This window comes from Anopheles darlingi, chromosome 3 (assembly GCF_943734745.1).
Source record: "Anopheles darlingi chromosome 3, idAnoDarlMG_H_01, whole genome shotgun sequence".
Lineage (NCBI taxonomy): Eukaryota > Metazoa > Arthropoda > Insecta > Diptera > Culicidae > Anopheles > Anopheles darlingi.
In genome coordinates this window covers 24,256,467-24,278,880 of record NC_064875.1, presented here as the reverse complement: position 1 = coordinate 24,278,880, position 22,414 = coordinate 24,256,467, and the positions used below count along the sequence as shown (strand labels likewise).

The 22,414-nt window shown below is 46.0% G+C and overlaps 1 protein-coding gene across 3 annotated transcripts in view; it reads right to left on the bottom strand.

Moving 5' to 3' along the window:
- Window positions 1-7,308: 7,308 nt before the first annotated feature.
- LOC125956636 (uncharacterized) overlaps window positions 7,309-22,414 on the bottom strand; it is a 58,922-nt gene continuing 43,816 nt past the window's right edge. Inside the window, exons 6-8 of one of the 3 annotated variants that reach the window (XM_049688706.1) lie at window positions 21,713-21,894; window positions 11,026-11,151; window positions 7,309-9,956 (exon numbers count right to left, since the gene is read on the bottom strand). In XM_049688706.1, the coding sequence (XP_049544663.1) occupies window positions 9,838-9,956; window positions 11,026-11,151; window positions 21,713-21,894 (427 nt within the window). In that variant the 3' untranslated portion in view covers window positions 7,309-9,837. The remainder of the gene's footprint in view (window positions 9,957-11,025; window positions 11,152-21,712; window positions 21,895-22,414) is intronic. The other 2 variants (XM_049688708.1, XM_049688709.1) reach the window with 2 other exon arrangements.

The window sequence follows — 22,414 nt, the reverse complement described above, 5'->3', positions numbered from 1 at the left end:
TTGACAATGTGGCGACAAATCAAATGTTTTCAGCATTGGGGTAATGTTCATTCGAAATTTGTGCGAGAAAAGAGTGTCTACAGAAAAGGATTTTGGTCTTCATTCGTCCACCAACAATCCTGTGTAAGTTTGGCATGATTTAGGTAGCTCTTCTTGCCGAAGGTATGGCGTTAATGTTTTGTATTCAAATAGATCGATTTCACAGGGAAAACTATCAATCCACAAAAATGTCTAGATTTTCGTTCCATCGATTTCTATTTGACAATTATCATAAGCAAACTTGAAAAGTATATCAGAAATGTATAAAAACCAACTAAAATGAGGGTGATGTGCAACAAGAGGGCAAATGATGTGACTTACAGTACTGTGCAAATATTTTTGGGTGATGTCAAAGTTAAAGTTGAAAAAGTCATATAAAAAACTAATGAATAATTTGCATCAATATTTCTTATTAAAGGCAATAAGAAAACCTACAAAATGACACCTTTCTTTTCTTTATACGTCATTTTTTGGCTGAGATATGACCTATTTTGTGCGGCCAAGTATTAACTGTTCCAAGCTTTAAACGGAGGCCACGAAAACCAAAACATGACGACGTAAAATCCTATTTTTATGTGGCATTGAGTCACGAAAATCGAAACCAAAACTTTACGCATAAATTGCTTTCGTTTTCCTTCAACCACTATCCAAACACCATCTTGCTATAATCTCGACTGTTCGACGACGGGTTCAAAACCAACAACTCTCAGCTAGTGCTGCAGGTGGCTATCAAGGAATTGGCCAACGGTAGCCCCAAACACAATAAGCTCCAGAAATTGCTTTCGGTTTCACAGACGGTTTGACTAATTCGAGACCTTTTCGCGCTTCAATCTTGCTCGACTAATAGAGATCGAATGGCGTTGAGAATGGGACTTCGCAAAGGAATCGCGTATCCAACAACAAAAGCTTTGTTCACGCACGTCGGAAGGTGTTGCAGCGAAGGAAGGGAATCAATGCAGAAGAAACACCGCGAATAGTTGAGATGGAAAAGCGTTTAGCACTGTTGGTTGGTGTTGCTCCAGCTGGAGTGTTATGAGGCACTGAGAAAGGTGTTTCGATTGTTCGAAGATTGCTCGACATGAAGTCAACGGCGTGCCATTTGGAAAGAAGGAAGTATATTAGCGTGACTCCTGTTCGTGCACCAGGAGAGGGTGGAGGATGTAATTTTCTTTTTTTCTCCAGCTCCTTGCAGGTGCCAACGATAATGACGAACGAACACCTTGCGGTTGTCGCGCAGCGGTTGATGGAGCGCCGGATGTCGAGATTCTTGGAAGCGGGAAGAATAGTCGCGACCGACATCGACTCGATTCTCGTGCTTTTGTAAATGCGTTTTATCGGAAGCAACGGGGACGGGACGGGAGCTGTGAGGAGGGCAAAGGGTGCCTGAAGATGGAAATTCCAACCACGAATACCGATAACCATTGCGAACGGGCCGAGCACGACGTAGAATTGAAGCTTCCTGTTCAGGTGCTTGGCTTCAGTCACGGAGGCCAATTCGGAGGCGACTTCGGCGTCTGTTCTGGTCGGTACACCCGCCGGCAGTCTCAGGTGCAAACGTGACACGGACCACGAGGTGAGCATCAACATGGCTCCGAATTTCAATTTACGACACCACGAGGACGCTGGTTCCATGTCGTGCATGTTCGCTGTCGGTGTTGGTGGCGTTGCCGCGACCAGAAATGGTTTGCACGCGCGTGTGTCTCGCGTGGAAAAATCGAGGGAAAAAGTCCCGTTTAGAGGAGGTCGCGGTGCTGAGGTTAGTATGTCATCCTCACTCCACAACGAAGCGCACTCGGCGTTAGGTAATGGGAGTACGTGATGCAGTGGCCTTAGGGAAGGGAGGACCGATTATTGGACCGGGCGCAACACCGAGTTGCATGGCGCTTAACATGAAGCTACCATGTTTTGTACCAAAGTGGAAAATGTCTACCTCATGTTCATGGTAAGCAACGAGGGGCAAAGAGTGGAGGGAAAATGGATGCAATGGTGGGTTATGAGCTCATGTTTCTGATTTACAACCATGCAACATACAACAACGCTCGAAATCTAGGCACGAGCGATGCTAGAAGGTCATTTATGTTTAGGGAATTGGCGAGAGAGATGATACAAAAGTTCACGTTGTTTAAAATTGCGTCTATTGTATGAGAATAACAATCTAAAGCTGATGAAACCATTGAAAACACCATCTTCAGACCGTCAACATGGCGGAATCGTTGGCTACATTAGCAGGAACGAATCTTTTCTGTGATTGTGGCCGCCACGTAGCACTTCATTTCAATGGAGAGTAAATAATGTTGATGGCATTATTTACGCAGGTGCTGGTTGTGAACCTGTTTTGTTTCCTTGCTCAACGGTGAAGGTGAAGCGACTAATTGCTGCCGGTGCCTTCATTCCTGGGGGGGAGGATTAAAACTCATGAGAAGAAGTGGCAAACGAGCCAAAGTCAATGGTGCAGAAGGAAGCGGAATGGTAAATAAAATAATCCGTGTCTGGTAAAGGACGAAGTGAACGAATTGGTTGTGCTTTGTGTCGAGTAAATGCTCTTTAAATGTGATAAATATTTAGTCAACAAGATTATCTGCTTTTATGCAGGGAATACGGTGCACAATAGCATTTAGAATTGTCGCATTGTTGTAGTAGTATTGTGACTTCCAACGAATAATAGCTAAACGTTCAGAATTATGGGACTTACATATTGTTCTCTTAATTTTTGCGCAATGTAATTGCTCAATGAAATACCAAGAAGTCTGCGGTAATTTTTTTCTTAATCTTGTTTGTTTTTATACGCTTTTTAAGTAATAGAATAATCATCGTGTAATCGTGATGTAATACTTGAAACCTCGCAAAACTCGCGATTTTTTCCATTAATTTAATGAATAGTTTAAAACAAATTTGATTTAAATATTTAAGAATCCTCTTCCTTGCATAATGACCCTTGAATATAGTTGATTTGGGGAAGTGTATGGTAGGCTTTGTTCCTATTTTTAAAAAAATCCACTCTTACTTAGCATTTCGGTTTGAAGTGATAACGAAAGCAAGGGTTGAAGAAACTAAGCCTACCACTAGTGCAAAATATTATCACGTTAACATCCATTACTAAACGAGCTCCGTCGGCCCTAAGCTCATCATTGTAATGCATAACCATGTCTCCAGACACCCGACTTAGTTGCACTTTCCGTCTGCATCCAGCATCGAACCACCTGCCTCATCACCCCCCAACGAGCCCACTCCCGTGAGCTGGAATTCTGTAAATATTATTAATTTTGCAAAATACCTACGGGACCTCGGAGGTAACGATGATTCTCCGATTACTCACAGCCTCTCTTCAGAAAAGTGTAACCGATGAGTCCTTAGGGGGACGGGGGGGGTCTAGACCGTGATGATTACAAAGCATCTAAATGTTGCGGTTTGCATTCCCTTTACCGAGAGATCACTATCACGCAGGTATTGGAGTTGCATGGCTGCAAAAGTACGTTGCTTGTGCACGTGAGCAACGGTGCTACAGTAATCGACCAGAAGCTCTGGACCTCTGAGCCGAGCCCAACACAGAATGGACGACTGTTTGTCGGAAGTGGTACCTTGGCATGTACGCTGCTTTGCTTGGGCCGTCCCTCGAGGAACCACCAGGATGCATTCCGAAGGTAGGGCGTAATTTACGTTCGTTCGACCGGAGAGTTATGTTTAGCTTAGTTACTCGAGGTTTATGTGCCATGCATTTCCTTCCTGGAGAGCGAAGCGGGCCACGCGATGGACGCGAACACACCTTCTGCCGATGGAACATGGAACGGATACTCTCGCGAGTCACTAATCGCCAGAGTCACATCTGCAATCAGCGAAGGAAGGAAATTACTCGTCGCCATCGCGAGCTTTTGGTAGTAATTTAGTAAAACTAACCCAGGGAAAGATTAAACACTTGTCGTGCACTTTCGTTGAACGTTGAACACCAAGGTTTGGTGTACGAGCAACATATTTTCCTGAAACCTCGCGACTTCCAACACAAACACACACAGACACACACGCAATACTTTGAAAATGTCTCTGAAAAGTGAACAAGTACGGGAAAATTGGGAGCCAAAGGTGTTTATTTGTTTGCTTCAGCATTATGGAACGGAGCATTATGGAAATGACATGCAGAATTTCAATGAAATTCACTTCCGGCCAGCCAACCAACCAGCGTGCCACAAGCGGGTAGTGTCGTGCGTGATTATGGCTAAATGGTCCGATGTTTTACAGCTCGATGGGCCTTTTATGCTGCAGTGAAAGGAATAAATTAAAGCCGCTTTGCATGTTGACGTATTTTGGATCGTGCATGGTCAACCTATTGACCTGGCTGGCAGGTGGCATATCCGCCACGTTGTGGGCGCTCCTTTTCGTTCCCAAGAGGCATTGTAGATGAGCGTTGCCTGTGTTTGCAAAATTTGCATACAATATTCTCGATGGCCCATCGGTTTTTGATCGTTTGATGCCGTGTAACTTTAACAAAAAAAGAAAAAAACGCACAATCCTGTGTCGTGCCGCAAAGTGATGGTTTATGCTTACACATTGTTTTAATATCTCCATTTAGGCAGAACGGTGCGGTGCATTTCCGCTTGGGTGGAAGGAATAAAGTGGCAAATTGTAGGCTTAAGGTGATGTTTAGTTTATCACGATACCAAGTGTTGCGAGACAACACCGTTCGTGTTTTGTGTAAAAAATCAGAATTTTTATTCGATTATACGCTTCAATAAACTTCACGTTGAGGTGATTCCTGGTAATTTCAAATCATTCGGACAAAATGGTAGCTGTTCTATCATGTTTCTTTCTGTAATAACGTGACTGCATTGTCGAGAGAAGAAGAAATATTCTGGCTACCTTCACATAATGTGGCACTTCCATCTTTTCTATACCACTTTATAATCTTTTGCAAAGTTGGCTAAACCTTACCTCAAACCATTCGCCCTTATCCCATCCCGAAAAGGGTTTTCTGTAACAAGCAATGCTGATGCGATCATTGGAATCGAAAGCCATTAAAACCCATTAGGTAATTTATCGTTTATTACGATGGCCATCTTTGTACCGCTTGTGACCCAATGTGGATCGTGCACGGTGCCAGCGAAAGTAGAGGAAGTCTTTGAAAGTTCTTGTAATTCTTCGTACAACCTTCGAACCAGAAAACTCTTGAGCATCGTTGGGTGGCAGCATATTTCAAATGCGGCAGCTTCTTCTGTCCCACCGAATGGATTGCAATTAAAAGTCCATCTCAAACCATTCCTCTTCTCAGTACTCCGCACCGGAAGCATACAAATTCGTTGCGAAACTCGATTGGCGGACGGTCCCGGGCACTGCCGCCATTTCTATTCAATGCTTTAAGGCAAGCACTTAGCAATCTCGGTTTCATGGGTGCTTGGTGCAACTTTAGGGGAATCCGCGCCGAAATTGATGAGAAGCTGGTCGGAATCGATCGATACCGAACGTCCAGGAGGGATTACTTTCCGGAGCGCGTGTCAAGGGCCTTTGCGAATTCTTAATTGCAGTTCTGAAAACACTCCACCATGTTGAACAATCCTCCAAATATTTTATGTTGCCTGATTGTTAGCTAGCAGCATGATATGCTGCTTTGTTCAAGACAATGGAAACGTGTCATGCGCTCGTCTTTTGACAATTAAATGTCAGAGCAGCTCAGCTCAGCCTTGAGATAAGCGGCGGTATCCCTTCGTCAAGCGCGCTGTCGTAATTTGGGTAATTTAGTCTTTCCTACCTGGAACAGGGGATCACTTTTTCCTCAAACACACACGCACACGCACGTCAGTTTGCATTTCGGATATATTGCGCGGCCTTTTTCTTCCCCTTTGGGATGCAGCACGTACGCGATAACATGAAAGGGTCGACAAAGGTTTTTATTTTACTCATACACACACACATAGCCATTACTGACCGTCTGGAGAAGGTCGAAAAAAAGGGACCCTTATGCCACGTGGATGGTTGCCCCTTTTTCCTGCGGTTTACGCGACCTTTTATTTGCTTGAACAGTTGTCACGTGAGCATAATGAAGTACAAACCAATAAAAAAAATCATGAAGTACCAGGCGTCTCCATCCACGAAGTACCAGGCGTCTCCATCATCGTCGTGGTCGGATCGTGAGGGTTTGAGAGGTTTTTAAGGGGATTAAATTGTCGGGTCGCTTTGTCCGCTACCTCGCTGTTTGGTTCCATTTCATTTATCACAAGTAATTGTTGTGACCCTTAATATGATGGTAAAACCTTCCAGGTTTTTGGGATAAAATGTCTTTTCATGTGTGTGTGGGGTACATTGTGCTTATTGCTCAATTTTTTTATAGACATAAACCACGAAAATATAATAAGTTGAAGAGATGTTGCGAGATTTTCTGAATAGATAATCCGAATTGCTCCATTAACATTCATCCTGATGATCTCATCAGTGGAATGGGAACCAACCGCATTCGCTAACGATTCGCGTGCCAGCAAACAACCCAAAAACCGAAAGCTCACGAAGCATATATAGCAACCGCAAGCGAAGCTCGCATACCCCATATACATTGTGAAGCTTTACGGCGTAATTACTTAATCAAGTGATGATAATTTTATCGGAGTCACACTCCCATACACTCAAGACCGCGCCGTGGGCCATCCTTTTTAACGGGCCAAACCGATACCATACCAAGCAGCAGAAACAGCAGACAGAGAGCGAGAGAGCGAGAGCGCGCTGCGAATGGCTCGTTAACGTATAATGCTTTCGTGGTGCCGCGAACCTATAATGACCACGGAAATGACTTTAATAAGCGGAAGCTAACAGCCAACCTCGGATCGCATGCGGTCTGGTTTCTGGCGGGTCTGGCCATCCCGGGTAGACACTCACGTGCCCCATTGCCAAAAAGCTCGTTGCGTAATTAAGCCGTGTGTATTCCGATATTAAGCAGTGCTTAAAACGAACGACCGGACTCGACCGACGCCAATATACTTACCGTTCGCAGTCCATGCGATCCCGCTCCATGGAAAAAACGTTGGTGCCGGAAAAGTTGGTACTTCTGTTCTTCTGCTTCGGTGATTTCATGAGTTGGTTTTTTCTTTAGTTGGTTTTAATCATTTTTTTTTATTCACGATTGTTTCGCTTCTTGGTTTTTGTTGTTCCACTTTACAGCTTATATCAAAACAATATATCGAAAACCCGTGATCGACGCGCAATAAACGGAAAAGAAATGGCGAATGTCTGTCGTGTGCCTGAACCACCGCGGTTCGGTCCTTCTCCAAAGACAAAATACAACACGACGACTCCGCGAAAAAGAAGGAAAAGCATTTATTCTTTTTCCACCCACTGTCCCGGTTCCTAGTCGATTAATCGATTCCAATTCCTCGATTGCACCTTGGCATCACGGATTTACGCGACATGGGGACTCTGCTGCCCATGGGGCTTCGACACGAAATTGTGAACTATGCTCTCTCTCTCTCTCTTTCTCTTCTTCACACCGTTTTGTATATGGGATTGAACTTCGATTCGATTTTCGTCTTCTTCTGCTCCAACTCCTATTTTCGCGAGTTCTATAATGCGTTTAGACAGTGGTGGTGGTTAAATTTCTTCGACACTTCGGCTCATATCCGGTGTTCGTGTGTGTATATTTCACTAAATGCATCGCAGCAGATCTCGCAGTTCGACTCAACGGAGCTGCGCATAGGAAACGATGAAGATGCAACCGAAATGCAAGCATCCTACTACAGATTGGACTGGACTGAGTGCTGCGATGCCTCGCTTAAAGCATTCTCCTGTCAGTGATGCTTTGCGAAACATGGCACGACGCGCTAGACCTACACCGAGGCAATTCCATGTAGACACAGCGCCAGACATCAATTACAGTATCTTCGATTCCGCGTTACGTTCACATCGCGCTGATCCTCTTGCTTTCTTTCTTTCTTTGGACGTTATGCTTCATTCTTCGTTATGTGGTAGTTGTTTTGGTTTTTTGTTTGTTTGGTTTTTACAAATCTATAAGAGACTGCCGCTGCAGCTTACGAGAAGCTGTAAATTGATTGGTAATTTCCCTCATCCCCCTAGCCATCTTCTAATATGCTTTACACACACACACACATACACATATGCCAGTTCCAATTCCATCTCGAGCGGTTACAAGGATCGATTTTCTTTTCTCTTTTCATCTCATTCTATCCCTCTCTGGCTCTCTCTCACATTTTCTTCATGTTTCTCTTTCTTGCGTCACCCATTATGCTTCGTTAAACGAAGCGCAAACATCTTAACCGCGATGAGGGAGTACCGTTTAGTTTTGTTTCTAGAAAAGAAAAATGAAAATGTTGCTATATATATGCGTGTGTATGTGTGTGTTTGTGTGTGTTTTTTCGTGTATATATATTTACGAGTTGTGCAGATTCATGTTTTACTTTCTCTTCCTTCTTCCCTCCACTGCTTCTTCTTCGTTCCCCCGTTTCTAATGGTACTCTGCTCCACCGCATCACCGACGCTTTCTGTTTCAGTTTTTTTTTAGTGTTCATAAGGCATCAAATTTTACACTCGCACACATCAACTCGCACTCACACAAACATTCATCGCACGTCACAGGCATGCACTCATGCATCCGTTCATCTCATTCATCTGTTTACACACGAACACGGATGACGAACATGCGTCAGCGTTCGCGTTTGCGTTGTTGTATAAAATAGCTGATTTCTGTTTTTTTGTTTTCTTATGTTTTGCTACCCACTTCCAATCGGTTTCGCGTAACTGATCACGCTTTCTTCGCGCTGTTTTCTCTTTGTTTTCGCGAACAGCGATCGAACCGATCGATTTCTACGGTTTGCAACCGGTTAATCACGCAAGGACTCTGTTTGCTTTTTTCTTCTCATTTTCCTCTTTCGAACGCTTTTCTTTTTCTGCTTCGCTCTGCTGCTTATTGACGATTCTTTCGGATCGCGTTTTGCGGTTACCACAAGAGAGATATTGTATATCAATTCGTTCGAATGCATAAGAACTTTTTACAGCATTTTTTGTGTGTGTGTTTAGTGCTTCGTACACCGACGACGACGTTTGGATCCGGAGGTGGTATGGAGTAGTGTACCAATCTGACACATGGTACGATTTTCTGGCGAATTAGCGAGTAATGAAATCTGGTAAATCAAACCCGTCTTTAATATTTGTTGATAGCAATATAACGTAAACTATAACGAAATCCAATGCACATCAATTTACTAACCTTACTATATGTAGCTAATGAATGCCAATTCCTACAAAATGCTTTGGTTGTTTGCATGTGGGTTTTTTTTGGTTAAAGATTGCTTACTAAAGTAAAGTATGGTTCGTAGAGTTTAATCGACATTTGAACATACTCAAACTTGACTAGTCCAGAAACAAAACCATAAAAGACTAAAATCAAAACCTACTTATTGCATCATTGAAGCTTGTTAGTTTGGTCGTTTCCATGTTCTTAAAATAAATTCATTAAATTAGAAAAATGCAGCAAATGGGGATCCAGATAAAATTCCAGCAAAAACGAGGATTTCACCAATACCTAAGCGACGTTAAATCCAACGTATTACAAAAGTAAAGAAGTAGTATCCGCCCGATGGAAGCATAGAATATCGACTCATACTCGTCGGCTCACTTGACAGATAACTGACGATCACCTCACACTTCGAAAGACTTACCCTGGTCCCGGGACCAGGGCCAGCAGGAAACAGCGTGGTCGTGGTCGTGTTGCTGGTGGTGATGGGCTCCGCGATCTGCTTAGCTGTGTATGAAGTTGATGTGCAGTCGGCGGTTCCGGATCTCGACGTCGGTGTACTGCTTGAAGCTCATCTACAAGAGCGTCGTAGCGAAGATCAGTAAAATCGTCACAACGGTCGCCAGCAGGCTTGTGGTCGTTTGCAGCGGCACCGGAAGACTGCTAGCACCGTTCGAGTCGGTCATGTTGGAACCTGCGGCGTGTTGCGACGGCGTAAAAAGGGAAAAAGGAAAACGAATCATCAGTTCCCAGTTGGCCACGAATCGTTCGACAAAAAGGAGGCACATTGTTAGTAAAACAAAAAGAAATGAAAAATTCAATTAGGAAAAAAACATAAGAAAAACGAATGTTAAATAGAAACAGAAAGCATTAAAAATTAATTAATTGCGAAAATAACATTCAAAGAAACCGTCGTCGATCGTTTGCAATTAATCCCGTATTCGCTGGGTTATTTTGGGCGGATTTGATGGCCACGACACACACTCGACATGGGTCACACTATCAGCGTACATGAATCGATAGTGCCGACCGGGTCATTCCGCTGTGGTAGTAGCGCCGGCAGCGTGGTCAACGTGACTCGGCGGATCCACCTGAAATCGGCGTATCTCGCGCGATCTCAGCTCTGCCGCCACAATGCCGAATATTAGTGCCACTAAAATAATTTTAATAATAATGTTTTCGAATCTACCGATGCTGTAGCCGACGGTGAACGTTTCGTTGCCCGTCCTGTTGCCGTTGCCGGGGTGCGTTCCGGGAGCGTCCGGATCTGCGAGCAAACCAGCCGCAAAGCGCACGCACGCGGTGCAATCGCCAATCAAAAGGTGGTCGGTGAGGAGTTGGGTAAAATTTAGAAAAAGAATAATCATAACAGGGGTTGTGAAATTTTCTGTCCGTGAGTGGAAAACAAAAAATGGCCAAATTCTTGATGGAATTGCATAGGAATGTCAATAGCATGAGGGAAACAGGGAATGAGCCGAGCAATGGTTAATGTTGCCGAGCGCAGCAGCTATATCTGCATTTTCAGAGAGCACTCAAAGCCATAATCCGGGTTTTCGGATTTAAAAATGGAACTGAAACACGTATGTTCGGAGCAGCAATAGCAGCACAGCGGAAACACAAAAAGGAAAAACCAACAGAAAAAACATGATAAACCGAAGAAACTCAACGCTAGGCGCTAGGACCGGGAATAAAAACGTAGGAGGAAAACATAAAAAAAATAAACCAAGTAGCCTCTGCTGTCCTCTGTTTTCCTCCTCGCTTACCCTTTTTCATAAGGTTTTCCGGTGCCGCTTGTAGCATTTCGACTGTCGTCGTGGTCGCTACCGTGGTGGTAGTCGTTTTGAGATGCGATTCTGGAAGCGGTTTATTGTTAGATTTAGTTTTGCGCGCTTTAAAAAGGGAAAGTAAGGAATGTTAGAAGAAAGAGAAGTAGAAGAAGAAGAAGAAGAAGAAGAAGAAGAAGAAGAAGAATGGAAGAAGGAGTGAGAAAGTTTGTCTGTGTACGTAGGGTGCGTGCATGCGTGCAAGTGTGTGTGTGTGGGGTCGTGTTTTTGATAGAGCGAACGGTAGTGCAAGGCAGACACAACATAAACGCAACAAAGCATAGCATGATTGCAACATTGAGTCGGTGCTGGTGGTCTAAAACTAACGTCGTAGCGAGTTGAGAACTATTTGATGGATGGACAACTGCAGACGGACCGCAGACACATTGCTCGGGTGCGGCTCGCGTACTTCATTTTGAACGATGAAAAGGCAAAGTATGCTGTGCTTAACTTGTTTACGCTTTTTGCTAGATTCGTGTGACGGTCGCAGGAGACCATCGGTGTCGTTTCGGTTCCGGGAACGAAGGCAAGAACCTCTGTACTGGTACTTGTGAATTAACATTTTAAACAACAACCAACCCAGCGGCACACTTTCAAACATAAATAAGCGAAGACAAACGAACGCCAGCGAGCGAGCGACTCGCTGAAGGATTCGCGAGAAACCTTTGACCCCAAAAGAAAACGAGCGAAAACCATTTTATCCCTGTTTGATCTTCCTTCTCCCTCCCCATCCTCCGCGCGCTTTTGCGCCATCATGGCTGCATGATTAATGCATTAAGATGAAAGCAGGACACAAAATAAGAGATGGAGAGTAGCACAATCGTGATACACCGTTGACCTCCCCCCTCCCCACACCCTCGGGGGTCGCTTGAAAGCCCCGCAGCGATCTAGGTCCGAGCGAGAAATGCCATTATACAAATTAGCTGGCCTTTGTTTCGCTCATTATCCTGTGTTGTTCTGATTTATAGAGGACTCGCAACAACGGAAGAGCTGTTTGATGTCTCGAGCTCGAGATGGTCACGAGAAAAGCGCGAAAGTCCTGCTGAGTGAAAGCGAATCGCACGCGCACTCGCGAAATACAAGAGAACTTCGTCTCCGTATCAAGCTGAATCGTTTAATTCCTGGACGGAACTTACAAGCAGCAAAAGCTTTAATGATGCATCGAGCAGCTGCAACGCTGCTTTCCAGAACATCCGTAGAACTCGAGCTGAATCTAGGTATTAGCGCGTCCAGGGGATGAAATAGAATTTGAATCATTCCATCGTCGGTGGACTCTGGAACTGGAAACATCCAATCTCCGGCAACCAACTTGACACTCGTCTACACTACTAGTGGCAGTTCCCAGTGTTAAGTCATTTTGCGTGGACAAACACACGGCTACAGGCCGCTAGTTGTCTGTCCGGCCTGGACAAAGGATTAGACCAGAAGCCTACCTCGGCGAAACGGCGATACTCCCTTCCCTCTAAGGTTCAAAGTGTAGACCAAAGTCAAACAATGCTAATTTGTGCCGACAAATCACCGCAACAGCGCAGCCGGCCAGCTTCTCAAACAGGATCAGCGGTCAGTCCGCAGGCCAACACACGGTCGGCAGGCCGTCATCACCCGGACCGCCACCGGACTAATTGAAAACCGTGCGTAATTGAATTCGGCGACCCAACGTCCCGACTCTATATGTTGACGCCAGTCCGGTCCGCACGGAATCCAGGGCGCTTACGCGCTTACGAAGCCCCGTGGCTCCTGGAAAGCAAGGATTCCGGGACGATCCTTGGTCGTTGGCTGAGTCTACAAGGTCCCTTTGTGTGTGTGCGCGCGTTCTTGGAATGGGAAACGAGATACCCATTGTTAAGATGTTTCTTGTGGAACTCCCGGAGCAGAGAGCCGGAAACCTGAGCAGCATACCATGAGACGCAGCCACCATAACCCGGACCCGGACCCGGACATACTTAACCGGTTATCAACTAATGCCACTCATCACCTCAATTAATATCGGTGTCGGGATCGCTGGTGTGGCCATGGTGAACCACGGAAACCCGGACCAACGCTAAGGTGCTTTCCGATTCGGCCACAATACTACCCATCATCGCGGAAGTGGTCAGTTATCGATTTCCTTTCCTGGCCATTCCTAGGACGTGTCATCTTCTTCGCGGGGAGACTTGTACCCGATCTCATGTCGCGGATTTCGACGTTGAGACTCACGCACGGAGCGTGCCTTACGGACGACCACGACGTCGACATCTCAATTAATCATTCCCACACAAGACTGACAGTACGAGGGGGAATATCACCGCCGAGTGTCACAGGATGTCGTCGTTTTGCGTATCTTAGTGCGACCAGCTTCAACCGATAGCCAACCGAGCTGAAGTGACCGGAGGCGATTTGAAATCCATCTGCCACGAAGTCATCCTTCCGTCTGGGAACTGCGGGACCGCTTGGTGCACACGTGACGTCCTCTGATGCTCCCGTTGGTTATTAGCGCTGATAAATGGCTTTTTCGCGGAGGAAGTGTCAGGTATTGGAGGGGGGAGAGTAAGGACAGACCACAGACTCACCACTCCTCAGCGTGGCTGTCAATGCTGGTTGGCTTTTGCAGGACGCGGAAGTCAAGTCATGTCCGCTTCGGTACACTTCAATAAGTCCGAGATGTCGGAGGAGTCTGAGCTCGGGCGGTTCAGTAGCCAGACGCGCCTGGTTGGACTGCCAATGTCCTCGATGAAGATGCCGATGCTACTGCTGGCTGATTAGCTGCTACTCTCTTTCCTCTCCCTGTCTTTCACTTCCCTTATGACCATCCTGAACTTCACTTCGACAGCTCCGGTCAGCAGTATGCGGAGTGTGACAAATCGGAAATCGGACATGTCCGCTGAATACCCTCGCTCATCATTGGCCGTCACGTGCGTCTGTGTGCGCGCGTCTGTGTGTGTGTGGTGTCTTCTGTTTCGATGCCGATCACTGGTGCGCCCGGTTGGATAAATTGAAATCCGATAAGTGACGGACGTAGCCGCGACCGGACGTGGTCCAAGTAGTCGGTGCCCGGTCCGTGTGCTGCTACGTGTGCTGAAGATGATGAGCATTGGTGTGCCGTCGGGCGGAAACCCGGGCACAGAGCCATACGAAACCGTACGCCAGGGGTTACGGATGTGCTTGGCCACTGTCAGGCGATGATTTGTAGCGTCTATCCCTTCGCGCCCGGCGTCAGCGACCAGGAATCCGAGTGCGAGCGTCAGTTTTCTTGAAGGTGTGATGGTGGTGGTGTTGGTGGTGGTCCTTATGGATGGATGCTACCGCATTGTTTGCTCACGTTCCCCCATTTGCCATCGACGATGATGGTCGATGGGTGCGGAGCTGGAGCTGTCGAGGTTCTTGACCACACCCTTCGGGCTCGCAGTCGCGCAGCTACTCTTTCACTTGCGAGCGTTACAAAAAGCGATGCTGCGGCCAGTCAGAAGATAAATACGACACGAGGACCGTAACGTAACGATGCATCAAGTAACATCCGCGATCCGCCGGACCGAGTTTAGTGTGTCGAGAATAACGGTCCACCGTCGGCTGGATTTGGGAATCTTCTTTCAAATCACCGGTTTCGGGAGATGATCGAGAAGTCACAAAATGTAACATGAAATCCAAACGTTCAGCTGTCCAAACAAATCGCGGGCACGAAACAACACGAGCCGAAGTTTGTTATTGCGATAAGCAATGATATGAGCAGACCGTTGGATCGTAGATAGATAGAGATGTTCATACTTCATCATGAATTGATGGTCATAGACTTATCGTTACTGTTAATCCAGACATATTCGATTTCTCTGCGTTAATTGCTACGGTCGAATATGACACTTCAGCAAAACTGAATTTCTCGCTTTTCCAACCTATCATCTCACTAAAGTTTATTTATGTGACGGGATTTAACATTATATTTTATTTATACGATGTTGACCTTTTATGGTTCGTAGCTTCTTCCGATCTAAATAATTACTGCCACCGAAAAGAAATTATAAGAAACTATAAATAAAATACTTCACGCACTGTCAGCGATTGCGACAGTCGTTGCAGTTGTCTACTTAGTAGTCTACAAAAGATAGTTTGTATTGCATAGGAATACACTCCAATGTACACACTGGCAGCCTTTGCAACAACATGTTTCATAAAATTGACATAATCTTGGATTGTTTTTGACGTTTTTGGTTTGATTCAATCGCATGTAGCCGTGCAAAGTCAAACGTGAACTGCAAAGTACAAAGCATCAATAGGCAACAGAATAATCAGAATAAACTGAGAGGAACTTCAGTTTTGTTTAACAAAGTATTATGTTACACCTACATAAACGTATTTTCTTAAATATTACAACCAGAATTTTCTAATCAATAGTCAAAGGTTCTGGTTGACATTTGTTCTAGATCGTAGCATTGTTAGTTTTTTTGTAGATTTGAACATAAAAGAGACATTTAGAAACACTCTGTGGAGTGTTAGACCTCTTCTGAAATTCAAAACCGTTGGCAGGTGGATACATCGCAAACCAAGTGCAACTGCTCTTACAAAAGGGTCTAATGACTCTATTTGCTGTCTTCGCCTTACTCTCTTACACATACAATTTGTGGTATCAATTGAAGGCCTCATCTTAGCATTGACGTAACAACTGTTCCTTCATCTCGATGTTAACTATTCACTTTGATCAGCACCGTATGGTCCTGACATTTATGCTTCAAACCCATAAGGCCCTCCTTACAGACAGCACCCATCAGCTCATCTGTCCAGCTTTTCACTCTAATTACGCTGCATCCCTCACAGCACGACTAGAAGATGTCCTCTGCAGACATCCTCTCCACGCCACGCTTAATTGGGCGGTGCAAAAGATGCAGCTCCAGGCCAAAGCCCAAGTCCAATCACCAGGGATGACCAGCGCGACCACCAAGCAAGCAAACAAGCTGAGCTTACCTGCGATTGACGTGATAGCGGTCAGTTTAGCAGCCTTCGGAAAGCGCGAAAGCGACGAATAGATGCAGAAAAAAAAATCCAAAACCGAGGCCACTGCGACTGACAACCAACAAAGGTTGCTGTCAGGCACGTCACGGCACGATATCTGAACCGCGGGTAGTACGGAGGAACCGCGAGACCTCCCCGAGCTTCCTCGTGTTCTTCTTTGTCGCGTTCCTTTTCATTTGGGATTTTCTAAAGATAAACGAGGAAAAAAATCCCCAGGAAGACCCTCGAACGACTCCAACGCCGGTGGACACCGTTTGATTGTCCGTCATTAATTATAAAACTGCCCCGGTGCCATACCATTCACCGGATCACCGATGAGAGCATCTGCTGCTGCTGTTCCAACCAGTCTGCCCTGTCGGGCTTGCGTAGGAGGCATAGAACATCGCACCCACTCGAATGTCCCCTCCAAACCTACTGCCCCGAGGGAGAAGGCAACAGATGAAGACGGTGGCGGCGACGACAACGAGAATGGTAAATGGTCAGAGGGAAAGAGGGACCCCGGAGTGGCGGGGCGCAACATCAGAATGGCGTGGCCAGTGGTGGACTAAGCCCACTGCAGTTAGACTTAGGGTGTGGTGTGGTAGTCGGTTCCGTTGGTCTCATTTTCATTTACTAGAATGGATCGCGGCAATTCATTAAATAAATTATCATCATCATCATCATCATCGTCAGTAGCAGCGTGGTCGTCGTCGTTGTCGGCGATGCCATCATGATGTGCTTTCTATTCACCGTTTTTTTTATTATTCGAAACCAACCCTGGCCCTGGCCGTCCCTTCACCTTTACACTCCAACACACCCCAAAAGGGGACTCTTCTGCGAATGATTATCATAATCATTGTTATTGTAACTTTTTATTAGGCTCATTATAGAATTTTCAGAGAGACAGCAAGAGAGCGAGAGAGAGAGAGAGAGAGAGAACGTTCGAGTCGAGTGTAGCCACCATTTTCCTGTCCGATTTTGCTCCTTGCGACCTTCCTGCGTTTCCTTTTTCCGACATTCGACCAGCCGCATTGTCCATCAGTCCATGATTCCACTACTACCTCTACTACTACTGCTACTACCTCGACAAACTGCCATATAAGGGAAAAAGGGCTGCAGAGAGGTCGAATTTCCATTTCGCAATGACCCAAACCCCCGGTCCAAAAGAGGCCTTCTCTTTGAAATGGGCCATTTTCAGTCCTCCAGTAGCGGTCCGCATTATGCTTGGCAGTTGATACTGCGGATGTTTGTTGGTGCGGACGCTTGGAAATACCGGTGAAGGTGAAGGAGATGAAAATGGCATCGCAGTCGCAGTTTCAGAAGCCTTCTGCTTCATCGACTATCCGTGAATGTGCCGTTGCCATGAGGAGGATGAGGAGTAGGAGGATTCATTAGATGCTAAACGATGTGGCACTCACCTCCTCCTGCTCCTTCTCCTTCAGGGAGGAGGTAGCAGCATAATTAGTACCGAGCGCGCGCTCTCTCGCGACTACGAGCTTCAATAAATCTGCTGCAACGATTCCGCAAACTATGCTCACCGAATGGAGTGCTAACTGACAGAACCTGACCGGGACGAAAGCTTCTCATCAACATCATCGTGTGCCGCACACACACACACACCCAGCCTAGCTCGATTGTTTTCCTTTCAATTCCTCCCCAGCAGCATTGCCATTGCAGGCTCATACTCATTAATTATCCGGTGGGAGGGGAGCGATTTCGCTACAAAAGACGCCAACAAAACATCAACCTTCGCCGGGGGGAGAAAAATCGAAAAACGGAAAAGCTTTCACCTTCACCTGAAGCTCCTATGTCCTACTGCCCTGGCCTGTACCGAACGGTCTCCATTCGACGCAAGACGCAAGATGGCAATTAAGGGCAGAGAGAGAGAAAATAATGAAATGAAAACAGCAAAAAAACAAAAACCATGCAGCGACGTGGGGGACGTGGTAAGATGGTGGATCCCAGAGGACATGGTCGCTAATTGCGATAAGTAGTGATGAATGTTTTAATTAGCCTAGGCCACGGCCGCCCCCGGTGTCTTTCATTGGGGATCGCGCGCGCGTGTGTGTGTGTGTGTGTGTGTGTGTGTGAGGCTGTGCGTGTGTTGGTGAACCATCGTCTTGGTCAGCATCGTCTTAGTGAATTATGGAAGTCCCGGGTTTTCGAATCGAAGTTCTATCAAACGATCATTCGCTGGTCTTCTCAAGAGCCTTGATCAAGGCTTATCATTAGTCATTATTGGGACAGTATTTCAATTTCTGAGCCTGTCTATAGGTGGAAACCATTTCGTTGTTAACACTACCTTACACATACCAAAAAAAATCTTTTCGATATTGCAAAAAAGAGATATTTTTGCACACGAAGGCCACAACAAATTTGGACAGATTATTTTTTTGACTTATTGGCCACATAAACGGCCTAGCATTTGTATGTTAAGAACTAGGAGCGGACAAGTGATCATCCCCCGAAAGCACCCGAAAATTATGCTAAAATCGATCAAATAATAATTGCTGTAATAGCTCCCCTACAATAAAAAATGAATGCAAAGATTTGTTTGCTTCTGTTCAGTGTTGTGTGTTTGGTACAGTTTAGTGTTGTGTGTTTGTGGAACAACATCTGGTAAGTTATTTTGCGGAAATAATACATGTTTTGTGTGATTCACTGTAAAAAAATAGACTAAATTGAGCATTTTTGCTTTCCCTATGACAAGTGTCTCTACAAACAGCAATATTTTCCATACATGGACGAAATTTCGGTATTGCCACGAACATTGCTCTCGGTGTGTTCGGACTTATCATAACAATTTATAATTATTGCGACGTTGTTGAGGGACGAAGTGTCTTCTAACAAAACCTGTTCGGTTTAATTGAAACTTGCTGCAGATGAAACCATTCACTCGGCTCGCTCGTTATTACTTTTCAGTCGCGACCTCGGCTAAGGATTAAAAATTATGAACCCTCCGAGGCCTTTCCACTCCTAACTTCGAGAGTCAGGTCAGGCAGGCCTCGGTTGCAAACATGGTCCGGCCTTTGCTAATTAACTTCCATTCGCACGCACCGGGAACAAAGTCAAGAAAATAATTTCCATTTTCCACCGTCAACTGGCAACGTTGGTGGTGGTCAACTGCCTGCTGCCATCATGACGTCTAAGAAGTGCCGAAGAAACCGGAGGAAAGACAGAGGCTCTGGCTGTACGTTCGAGAGGCCCACAATTGACCATCGCGCGTCACTAACGCCAGGATCGCTTGCGACCGACCGAGTTTCCCGGAGCATAACTCAAGCTCAAACAGAAAACCCGCGGCATCCTAAGACAACAAAGTAGGGACCGCGATCGACGGTCGTCCGGTGCCAGGCTTATAAGTTGCTGCCGCCGGCACCACGGCGGACCGCGAGCGAAAAGAAGCGCCAACAAAATGCCGAAGCAAAGCGATGGCCAAAGAGGCTGGCAGGCTGGGTGGGTGGTTGTGTGATCCGCCCACCGGATCAAAAGCGCGCGGCCGAAGAGGCTGTAAACAGGAGGTTGCTCTGGTTGCTTTGGTGGTGGTCGGTGCTTTACAGCAATGGCCCCTGCCTGCGGCTTAACTTTTTCGTTAATTTTTTCAACCATTCTTCTTCGCTCGTTCTCGGGACCCCGGGGTGAGTTTTCATTTCAAGTTTCACGCAAACGGACTATAGTCTCGGTGGTGGAAACCGAGGCCCGGGGGAGAGGGCAAAACCGAGCGCGCGCGGATGCGGTTAACCGTGAAAGCTTGCAAGTGGCAAACAACCGATTTGCTGCCGTCGCCTTTTTTTTTGCTTCCTTCCTTCCTTCCGAGAAGGAGTGGATGCCGCAAAAAAGACGCTCGACCAGAAAACGTTCATCTCGCCGTCCGCTGGCCGCTGGCCTAGGGGCAAGGGAGGGAGAGGGGCAGGCACTGGAATCAGAGGAAGGCACTGGAAGATCGGAGAAAATATCTCTAATTAGGTTTTTCCTCTGTGGCGCAACCTCCGGGGTTTGGGGCTTTGGTTGCATGCGGTTGAAATGAGATTCTCGGATTGTGGGCAACGGAAACACTGGGGACACTCCACCGCCGGTGTGCATTCGATGGTGATGTTGCTGCTGCTGCTGCTGCATCATCGAGCACTGGCGTTGCAGTTTGCCCCCCGTTTGGGGGTGGTTTGAAAATAGCTTAAGCTAAAACTATGGCGCTGCCGCAATGCAAATGAAATAGTTTTTGCATATTTGGCGCGCAAATCAACTTGCGGTGTGCGGTGAGTAAAGAAAATGCGATTAAGTAGTTTGTTCCTCCATTTGGTATACCTTATTCAACTAATACCATTATGATTCAATTGAATTTATTAATTTTCTTTTGAGAGAAGTTTTAAAGACATTGCTCGGTGTATTTTATGTGTTTTCTTATCGATACAAAATTGATAAGTGGAACGAATATCCATGAAAAGAAGAACTTAAGGAAACCTTTTACAATCAATTTACACGAATTTAGTTAAAACATTCATAAGATATCTTGTATTTGATTTCAAATTACCAAAATTGGTTGTGTCGGCAATTACTTAGATACATAGAAAATGCCAACGGGAAGATTCTGAAATGGAAATTAGTTCCAGCAGATCCTTTCTCACCGCAAATCCTCAATCGATATTATTTGCTTTAATTACAAAAAGCGCACTTCCATCACTCCACAACCACAATCGTGATGCCGGAAATGGAAGAAAATGACAAAGAAAATTGGAAAATACTCGCGTCAACTCCCAAGTAACAGCGCTCGTCCTGTCACAACATTGAAGACAATTCCGCTATTCGCCATTTTTTTTTCCGCGACGAATCAACAAGCGCAGCGAGCGAAAGAGAGAGGAAAAAAACTCTCTTAAAGCGAATTGCTAGACGCTGGTGCTGGTGACTGACGGACGTCACGTTGGTTGGAAGTTGGTTGGTGCCCCGTGTGTACACAAATCACTTCAGGAATCACCGATTCCTGATCCCCAGTGACTTGACATCTGTTGACATTCTGTTGTGTTCACGGCGCCCCCCGCTCCCCCCAATGCAGGAGCGTCGTTTCTTTCTATTTATATTGGAGCCAACCAACACATCCAGCCGGATTGGGCGTGATTTTTGGAATCACAATTGAAGACGGCGGAAGAAATGGAAAGAAATTGCTGCCGCTTCTTATCCAGTCGCCGAGGACTTATCTGTCGAGCATGAAATTGATAATGCCTTGAGCGAACCTGAGCGACCTGAGGGAAGCCCGGGGGAGGGTGTAGGAGGTTGCGTAGCGTAGGAGAACGCACGAAGGTTAAAAGCTAACAAGACATGACATCACTTCTGGGCAGGACCTGTTTGACCTGCGACCTGAGAGGATGGTGCGTAATGGTGGCATTTCCTGGTGTGGATGTGGAGCAACTTTGACCCGGGAACTCCATGGCTACAGTCCACTGATAATGACTTTTGGTCCGGTGTCAAGTAGGAATAGCACACAAGGACAAGGATAAGGACAAGGACAAAATGAGCGAGACACAAACATGCGGCGAAGCGAAGTGGCACATGCAGCGATGCGATGACGAATCCTCCGGGAAGTAAGTACCGGAGTTCAGGGGGATGGGAAGAGAGGCACGGTTGAGGGGGGAAATCGGAGAGCCAAGCATAGATGCCCGGATTGCTGGACGGCACCTACCGTAGTATGTCGTCGAGCGACGCTTGTTGTAGTTCGTCTCAGGTATCGAAAGAAGACATTCGATCGTTGCGGGCGACTCGAGTTGATCCTTTCGTATCCTGCCACTGATGGATGCATTGTAGAGACCGTTCTCGCCTCGGACGGACTTGAGGTTATCCGTCGTAAACAGCTCGTCGTTGATTCTGGAATGAAGGATCAGCAGCATGGGATGCAGCATAATTAGCATGATTGATGCCAGATAGGATTATCCCGATAAAAGGTGTTCTGTGTAGAGGTTCCTCCGCATAACTGACCTTTCGGAATGCAATAGGTCCCTAGCGCAACCACTGTAATGTCCATTATGGTTCAACTTTTGATTGTACACTACATATTGTTGTGTTCTCGGTGGAGCATGAGGACAAATTGATTTATGTTTAAATGCTTTTTCATCGAATGGATCCTCGATGCCATAAAAATGTGTTCCACATCCGCTGGAATCGAGATTTATTGGCTCAACGAATGGGGACCAAGCGGTCAAAGGATCAATGGGAAGGAATCCCTTTCGCACACCATCAGGTGGTTGAAGGTCCCGTCGATTCCCGTGATTATCCGATGAAAAGGTCATTTCCTTAATCACAGCTTGATCCCTCTCGCCAGCAGCCGAAAAATCATAAAACATATCTCGTAACAGATTCCCCTTGATTCAATCTGGGATCGAAACTC